The sequence below is a fragment of the Arvicola amphibius genome, chromosome 1, assembly GCF_903992535.2.
Source record: "Arvicola amphibius chromosome 1, mArvAmp1.2, whole genome shotgun sequence".
NCBI lineage: Eukaryota > Metazoa > Chordata > Mammalia > Rodentia > Cricetidae > Arvicola > Arvicola amphibius.
This window is the reverse complement of record NC_052047.1, coordinates 65886245-65895607: the sequence shown is the minus strand read 5'-3', so window position 1 is coordinate 65895607 and position 9363 is coordinate 65886245. Positions and strand designations below refer to the sequence as shown.

General features: G+C 49.0%; 1 protein-coding gene across 3 annotated transcripts in view; it reads right to left on the bottom strand.

Moving 5' to 3' along the window:
* Positions 1 to 313: 313 nt before the first annotated feature.
* Poln (DNA polymerase nu) overlaps positions 314 to 9363 on the bottom strand; it is a 131481-nt gene continuing 122431 nt past the window's right edge. For all 3 annotated transcript variants that reach the window (XM_038329194.2, XM_038329196.2, XM_038329195.2), the window contains 5 exons: positions 7076 to 7186; positions 6016 to 6094; positions 2367 to 2434; positions 1552 to 1613; positions 314 to 373 (listed from right to left, as the gene is read on the bottom strand). In XM_038329194.2, the coding sequence (XP_038185122.1) occupies positions 314 to 373; positions 1552 to 1613; positions 2367 to 2434; positions 6016 to 6094; positions 7076 to 7186 (380 nt within the window). The remainder of the gene's footprint in view (positions 374 to 1551; positions 1614 to 2366; positions 2435 to 6015; positions 6095 to 7075; positions 7187 to 9363) is intronic.

The following is a 9363-nucleotide window of genomic DNA, read 5'->3' as shown; positions in this document are numbered from 1 at the left end:
CCACAAGAAGAATCCCCTCAGACAAGGAGAAGGGAGCGTCTCATTAGGCATTTACTTCAGGCAGTGACCCAGTTGTTCCACAGGTCAGTGTGGTCTGTGTCTGTCTAGCCCCACAGAGTGCAAGCTGATGGCCTGGGGTAGGGCTGCAGGGTGGCCGGTAGAAACCACCTCTCCTCCCTCTGTTGCCCAGGGCTACAGACAAACTTAAGATGAAAAAATGTACTTGACTGGGGTAGGTACTGAAGAGGGACCTCATTGGTAGCTGGGCTGTTGCAAGGAGATTTGCTGTGGCTCAGGTGGAGTCCAGGGTCTCCTATAGTGGGGCCAAGTGTCCCCATGAGCGGCCAACACTCAAATTCACCTTTAGGGGCACCTGTGGGGTGACAAACAGAAACTCAGCCACCTCCCAGGCTCTCACTCAGATTGAAGAGGTAGCAGTGCACAGGGACACATCCTTCCAGAGAGAGCAGCCACATAACAGGCCGTACACACGGACGCACGTATACTCATCTTTGCCCTCTGCGCGCTCACATCACATGCACCTGCCATGGTGGAATTCCCTACCCACCAGGCCTCAGGCAGGAACGTCTTAGTGCAGTATGTGCTCACCCAGTCAGGCCTGTATCTTGGAGAGATGCTAGGGGACAGAAGACCCTTACTCCTTACTTGAGTGGGCTTTTCCCCCAAGGAACTAGACAAAGTCACCATGTCTGAAGAAGGGCTGGCTCCCAGTTACTTCCTGTCATTTTCTGCCTCATGAGGGCCCCCTGATGGCAGCTAATTTTAGTTTCCTGGGCTCCAGCTCCTTCCCTAGTACCTACAACAGCATAGGCTGTGTGGACAACCTCAGGGGGCAGGATCCCTGCCAAGCGGGTAAACACATGTGTGGCTCCTTAGCCCTGCACAGTAGCCACCTGTGCGGAGAGGCACTGCCTGGTGTGCAGCAAGTGCCTAGCAGGTCCCAGGCTTTCTCAGGGAAGCCTCAGCCTGAGAGTAGAGCCAGCGCTGCTCTGGAAAATAGTCAGCAGTTTCTGTGGCTCTGGTTGGTTCTGAAGTGCCCACAGGGCAAGCTGTGTTTCTGGTACCACCTGGGTCACCCACCTTGTTACTTCCTGCTCAGTTGTCCACACTGTTCTGGGGAGCCTATGCTGGAACATCCCGTGATCTTTTCCTGGCAAGAACCCAGAGCTGCTTCCAGGCAGTGTTCAGACAGGTGTAGAGTGGGATGCCCACTTGTGTGCTTGGGGTATGTGGGGCCTAGTGCCCACATCCTCAGTGCAGGTGAGCCTCAGGGACGGGGTTGAGCCAGAGGCCGGTAGGAGCAGCTACAGACACCCATGGTGGTGGCTTCTTACCAGGGACCAAACAAGTTATCCAGCAGGGAAAGGGCTCCTCATCGGAGGACAAGTGGAGGCTTGGAGGGCAGCAGCCCCAGTGCGCAAGGCTGGGGCTCGCCTTATTCCTTGCCCTCCTTCCCTCTGGAGAGTGGGACCCTCTTGCCCACCCTGGGTGACTCCAGCTGTAATGCCGGGCAGATATGTGTCTCCTCACCTGCAGCTGCAGTTTCAGGGCCTGTACCTGCTGTAAGGACTCCATGATCCTTCTGACAAGAGCTAGAATAGGAAAACAGCTGCTTACAACTGTGTGGGTCCAGGGCTGGCCAGCCTTCTGGCTTCCAGGCCCCACGAGTTGAGGACTGAGGAACCTTCAGGCTCAGTCCTGCCTGATCTAAGTCACCTGGTTATTTCTTGAATCTACAAGCCACTCAAACCAATTGGTCAGGGCCTTTGATTCTCTCATGTAACCTCATAGCCGGTACAACACCCAGTGTCTACATCCACAGCTCAGGATTCAGCTTAGAGGACCCTCAGCCCACCCTTCCGGCCACCGTACTGACTGAGCTGGCTGCGTCCTTCCACCCCAGCTCTTCCCAGCAGAGGCAGGCCAGCTGAGGTGGTAGATACTGTGCCCCTTCCGCTAGTTCTGGCTTTGGTACTAGGGCTAGGAGAAGGTGCCAGTCACAATAGTCTGTGCATGGAAGACCACAATTCCTGATGCTTCTGGCAAAGGTATGAGATGTCCTCGTCATGCCTCTGAAGGTAGCTTTGTGGCCCTGACTGTATGATCTATCTCGTGAGCTTGTATCATCATCTCTACAGACTGCCCTGAACGGAGGCTCAGCCATGGATGTCTGCATAGAAGCTTCATGGCTGTTCTGGAGCACTAGACATGTATCTCCCTGTACTAGGGTCACCGAACTAGCTGCCAGCTGGGAGAGGCCTTGAGGGACAGAGGGGAGGAGCTTCAAAGAGATGGCAAATTTCCTGACTGTGGGTAACACCGCCCCCATGCTTCCCTGGACGCACCTGCAAACTCAGGGACCTGAGTGTCTTCTACTTCGAACAGCAGCTCGTCATGAATCTGGGCAACTAACCTGGAGAGGAAGGAGGACATTTGTGGGTGTGGGTGCTTCCACACGGGACCTCAGGTTAGCATTCACAGTTCCTGGTAGGTTGTTTGGCATCTGGTTTATGAAAGAGTGTGGAATAGGTATGGCCATCCTGGCACTGTGGCCTGGGGTTGCTCACCATCAGAAGGGCAGCTCCAGGGAGTGGGCAGAAGGGGCCAGGAGAGAGGGATAAATAGCTTCTGGAAAGCTGTCCAGCCTCCGAGCAGGCTGAGCATTTCACAGGCATGGGAGACTGGAAGGCTGGAGGAAAAGCTTCCTAGGAGCAGAGCGAGCTCTTCATGTGCCCTAGCCTCCACTGGTTGTGGATGTGATGAAGAGCGTGGATGGGGCAGGAGAGCGGTTCCTGCTGTGAGGAGGGAGGCTGAATCGAGAACATGGTGGGAGTACACCCTTTAGCTTAGAGGAAGCAATGGGCAATATGTTTTAAAATTTGCTTTTAAAGTCATATAAATATTTAACAGAACTTGAAGAATGCAAACATTCAAAGGTACAAAATCACATCAGCTATGGGATATTTTGGATGGCCCATACAGGACTGAACATATTCTTTGGGGGCAGTAAACCAGAGTTCCAGGTGAACTTGGTTTCTTTAGCAGTCCTGTGTGGCCCCCGAGCCCCTTCTGGCATCAGTAGGAAGAGGAGTCTAGGAAGCAGTGCTCTGTTGGGTAAGTGTGTTGGGCAGATCAAACAGATTCGGCCAGGTGAGTGGGGGAACAGCACACATGTGCACAGAATGAGACTGGGGACATCTGAGTTCTCAACCCATAGATCTGTCAGCACATGGGACAGTTTGTCGCAAACCTACAGGCTCCTTGGAGGGTGGGATCCTGGTGGCCAGGCTCCCCAGGGAGATGTCACTTCAAAATCCTTATGGATATGTAGTTTCCAGACCTGGTACCAGCACCTTTGTGAGTGCACAGGGTAGCTGCTCCTGCACTGCCAGGGATGAAGTGTGTAGCACGGGGGATAAGGATGGTCACAAGCACCTACAGTCCCCTGGGAAGGGTCAAGGGCATAGAGAGGTCCTATGTGCGCTATCATCTGTGGCCCTTGCTCTGTCTCATGGATGGAACTCTGTAGTGCAATAATCACATGCTATATGCCCCCACTGCTGTTTGCCCTGGGTTCCCCTGTGACACTGGAAGCTGAGGCTTCACAGGGAAGTTGTGTTAACCCTCCCCACTTAACCCCAGCAGCGGTAATGGATCTGATGGTGAACCCTGGCTGGAAGGAAGAAGCAGCCTTCAAATGCCTGACTAGAGTAGCCATGATGGTTCTTGACAGCAGAGTTCTACGGTGAACTGCCCATCAGTCTTCTTCTCTAACACCCTTTGTTACTGGGCAGGAAGAGAAGGGGCTATGTTCCCAGCATACACACCATCATCTCCTCTAAGATGAGTGACCCAGATGTCATCTGTTTTCCAACTCTCAGGAAGGGTTTGCAAAGGGTTGCCTTGACCATTACGACCTTCTCTTGCCTGGAAGGTGTTGAGATGGTCAGAGCAGCTCCCTCAATCATGGCACAAAAGGGAAAGGGCCTGAACTTCTAAAACAAATTCAGCAACCTCTGTGCCTTGGCATGCACAGGACTTGGCAGGAAAATGACACACCTTTTGAGCTCAGGTTACTGTAGCCAGGCCACTGTTACTAGAGGCCAACAAATGCACATTCTAAAGTCTGTACAGGTAGTGGACATACTATGCTGGGTCCAGACCATCAGGGATATTCACAGAGGCATTTCCTTGTGTTTCATATAGTGCTCCTGGCTAGGGCATCAGCACTCCCGTCCAGAAGCCAGACTGTGGTAGGACATGGCAGGCACTAAGCTGTAGCACTGGCATGTTTTCTTAAACTAGTACCAGGGTGTCTGGCAGGCCTTGGCTTCCAAGGGGTTTACTTTTCAAATGGACAGAAACCTCACAAGAGGCACTTGCAACTCTTTCCAGATTTAGCAGAAGTGCCTTCACACTTCTTGAAATCACACCATGCAGTCTGAGCTGCCAGTGTGGCAGGACCTAATAGGTGTGACTGTTAGTCACTCACACATCACCATCACAGCCACAGAGACATCACACTTCTCTCTGGAAGCTGGGGCACAAGAACAAGCAGGAGAAGCAGATGAATGCGGGCTTAGAGCACCCAGACTCCCGGGGACCTCGCCTCCACTGGCTGCCATCTGCTCCACAGAGGACACAGAACTGCTGTATTTGCATCTGGCTGGCCTGACACAGGCAGACAAATCCTGGCCCTTTGAGAGAACTTCCCAGAAGGGCCTAACCTCATCCCTTTGCCAATAGCCTGCCAGGAAGTTCCCTCTTATGGAGCACCCTAGCCATGCTGAATTCTTTGTGGGTTCCTCTTAGAAGTGCATTTGTGTGGTGGCACAAGATAGGAGACAGTAGTTCTGGGAGTACACCCAGCCCTAGCTCATCTTCTCCTGAATTTGGACAAGGTGCATGCTGCTTGTTGCCTCAGCTTCCTTTTCTCTGTATCCCCAAGTCAGATTTTTTGTTCTTATCTTTTGGAAAGACATCGCAACCAAGGAGACCCTAAGCTTTAATATGCCAACATCTTTCACCAATTCGAAAAACAGCAACAGAGAAGCAACTTGTTAGCCTTGTGGCAGATGCAGAGTGCAGTGTGCTTTCAGCAGCCACCAGGACGGGCCGACACAGGCTGTGCACAGCCCGCATGAAGCAAAAGGTTATCTCAGGAACAGTGGGAGTGGGCACATGTACAGATTCCATCAGTTACAGGAACTGGGAAGAAATCATTGTGAGTACTGGGCAGAAGACAGAGAGAGGTGACAGGAGAAACCAGTTTGGCCCAGCTTTGCACAGTCTGCTCCCAACCCTCGGGCATGCCTGGGGCAGGACTCAGCTACAGTCTCTGCACCTTCCTCTGGTATCCTTCCCAGAAGGCTTGCAGCTTCCCAACCTATTCCTTTTCAATAAGAAAGTACCTGGAACATGGCTGTAAAAAGCAGGAGACGATAGGGCGTGGAATTGAGCCTCTTGGCTCTGTATGACACCAATCCACAGAGCATGTTTCTGTTCAGAGGTGTGAAAATCACCCAAGAACACAGGTAAAAGGTAAAAATGGGCAGGGGAAATGTTTGAAGGAATAAAAGTTTTCTAAAGAAATATGAGAGGTTGCTGATAAAGAAAAACTCATGCCTTGAGCATGAATTATATTACAGGCCAAGAGAAAACTGTAAGTTTGGTAAGGAATGCCCAAAGGCAAGCAGGTTCCCATGTCTCCACAGCCCTCTTGGGGGATGCAGTACAGGGGCCCATGTGACCCATTTCATATTTTGGGATCTAGGGAAGCTGTCATCTTCCTGTAGGAGATTTTCTCCCAGGACTAGAAGGGCTGACCCACTTAGGCAGTGATAAGGGCACCCTGGTGTGGGAGGAGCTTGGGGTCCTTAGGGTAGGATGGAAAAACATGTGGTGGGTACAAGGAGCAATGCCATTTTGGCATCCAACAAATCTCTTTGGTAGGAGTTCAAGGTTGGACCCTGGAAAAATGACTATTTCACTGACCTGGCTGTCAGGGTTGGGGATGTGGCCACTGCAGCAAAGATGTGGATCATAGCTAGCTTACAGAGGTCTGCGGCTGAACCTGTAGAGACAAGGGTTCAATTTTAGGATCTGAGGTGTGGCACACAGTGCCTGAGCAGTTATAGAGACATTTCTCACGGACACTGCTCATTTCACTGGCTGATAATGAAGGAGTTTTTGCAACTGGAAGCAAACCATGGATCCTTAACACAGTCGAGCTGCTTCCTTCCCAGTGCTGTGGGGATGTGGTTTGGATGCCTTACTGAGGAAACCTGACCCACAACTCTTGCTGTGGGACAATGATCTTGTACACTGTAAAGATTTGTCACTTGTATTGATTCAATAAAATGCTGATTGGCTAGTAACCAGGCAGGAAGTATGGAAGGGGCAACCAGAACAGGAGAATTCTGGGAAGAGGAAAGGCTCAGTCTGCAGTCGCCACCCAGACACAGAGGAAGCAAGATGAGAAAGCCTCACTGATAAAAGGTACCAAGCCATGTGGCTGACACAGACAAGAATTATGGTTAATGTAAGATGTGAGAGCTAATTAATAGGAAGCCTGAGCTAAAAGGCCAACCAGTTTATAATTAATGTAAGCCTCTGTGTGTTTCGTTGGAACTGAACAGCTGAGGGACTGGGTGGGACAGAAACCTCTGTCAACAGGCTCTATTGTTGGTGAGAATCCTGGGGTCTCAGGTTCTTACTTTTAGAGGGGAACAGAATGGCCTCCAAGGGTCTTGAGGAAGCCATCTCTTTATTTCATTTTTTAAAGATCTGGCTATGCAGCTCAAGATGGCTTTAATTTTTTGGCTGTTCTGCTTCAGCCTTCCAAGGGTTGGTATTACAGGTATGCCTTACCATGTCCTTCCAAAAATGCCTAAAACATAAAGATGGCCTGCCACATCAGCAGCTTTGACACTCAGGCAGGACAGGTGAGGGCCTTGAGACCTCAGACAGAGCAATCTGCCAAATACCCAAGGAGCAGGGGACATGGGCCTTCAGGGAAGGAGCCACAGGCAGTGGTAGGCTAGGGCTCTCGTACCTTGTACCACAAAGTTTACTGCCTGTCGCTCTGCTTGTGCCCGCAGCTTCTGGTCCTGTGCAGAGATCCTTGGCAGAGGCCTCCTTCTACCCAAGATGGACGTCACATAGCCTAGGGTAGAGGAAGGAGAATCAGACAAGAAACAGGTACAAGTGGCATAGCACCAAGTGGCCACTGCCTCCTTATACTGCCCTGCACTTCTCACAGAACTATCTGATATATTTCCAGGGAAGATGGCGTCTATACAGTAGGGCCTATAGTGGGATGTCTTCTGTTGGCCATGTGTCAAACTTCTACTCTTTTCTGGCTTCCAGCTGCACTGAGATCTCACACAGAACAAGGACATTTTTATTCTATAGAAATTGAAAGCCATATGTAGGCTTGGGCACAGGAGTCACTCTGGGGTGTGTGGCAGCTGGGATACAGAGCAAGGAATGGAGGATATGTCCTCACATGAAGGTAGAATGAGACCTTCTGGGTCTGATGCTTACATGGCTTGGGGCTCTTAGGAAATGCATAAGGGTATGGAGAGATGGCTTAGTGCTGAAGAGCGCTAATCCTTCCAGAGGACTTGGGTTTGCTTCCTGGCATCCACATGGCAGCTACCATCTGTAACACTAGTTACAGGGGATCTGATACCCTCTTCTGGCCTCTGCAGGCACTGCATGCTTATGGTGCACAGACATATATGCAGGCAAAACACACACAAAACAAAAACAAGTGAATAAATAAATAAAATGCACATAAACCCACTATGTTTTCAGGAGATGGTGGTGCACACCTTTAATACCAGCACTCAGGAGGCAGAGGTAGGTGGATCTCTAGGAGTTCAAGGCCAGCCTGGAATACAAAGTGAATTCCAGGATAGCTAGAGCTGTCTCAAAAAAAAAAAAAAACCAACCCCCAACTATATTGGTATATTAGTAAGGGTTTTCTAGAGTAACAGATCTCTCTCTCTCTCTCTCTCTCTCTCTCTCTCTATATATATATATATATATATATGTATACACACACACACACACACACACATATATATATATGATTTATTAGAATGACTTATAGTCTGCAGTCCAGCTAATCCAGCAATGGCTGGCTGTGAATGGAAATCCAGGAATCCAGTAGTTGCTCAGTCCATTAGACTGGATGTCTCAGCTGGTCTTTAGTATCTGCTGGAATCCAGAAGAAGTAGGCTCTAATGCCAGTGAAGGAACAGACTTGCTAGCAAGGCCAGAGTAAACATACAAAGAACAAAAGCTTCCTTCTTCTGTGTCCTTACACAGACTTCCAGCAGGCATAGCCAGATTAGAGGTGGGGTCTCTCAGATCAAATGATCTGCATTGAAGGAGTTGTCTTCCTACCTCAAAAATCTGGATTAGAAGTGGTTCTTCCTATTAAAGTAAAAATCACTCACAACTCTGCCCTCCATTTTTGGGTTTTAGTTAATTCCAGATGTAGTCAAGTTGGCAACCGTGAATAGCTCTCACAAGCCCACTCTTTGTCTATTTGACAAACAATCATAGCTCCTTATGTTGTGATTAATTTCCAAAAAAAGAATAACCAGGTCATAATAATGCCTAAACATGAGATAAGTAGCCAATGTACAATCATAAGTGCATTATAAATTTACCAGGTCAGGATTATACCTAACTGATGGCATAACTGTCCCTCGCATGATTACAAACACATTATAAATCTATAATAGGTGACAATGTCCCTTGAGGAATATTATTTTTCTATCTTAAACTTAAAAATGATAACCACTGATACTCTTTTTTTTTTTTTTTTTTTTGGTTTTTTCGAGACAGGGTTTCCCTGTAGTTTCTAGAGCCTGTCCTGGAACTAGCTCTTGTAGACCAGGCTGGCCTCGAACTCACAGAGATCCGCCTGCCTCTGCCTCCCAAGTGCTGGGATTAAAGGCGTGTGCCACCACCGCCCGGCTAGCCACTGATACTCTTTTATTTATTTATTTATTTATTTATTTATTTATTTATTTATTTATTTATTATGTATACAATATTCTGTGTGTATGCCTGCAGGCCAGAAGAGGGCACCAGACCCCATTACAGATGGTTGTGAGCCACCATGTGGTTGCTGGGAATTGAACTCAGGACCTTTGGAAGAGCAGGCAATGCTCTTAACCTCTGAGCCATCTCTCCAGCCCGCCACTGATACTCTTAATTGATGTTATAGCCCATGATAAAGTAATTGAGGAAAGAAAACACAAATATCTGTACAAACACATTCTGGTTTTTCTGTTTGTTTGTTTTTGTTTTTTCTTTTCCTTTTTT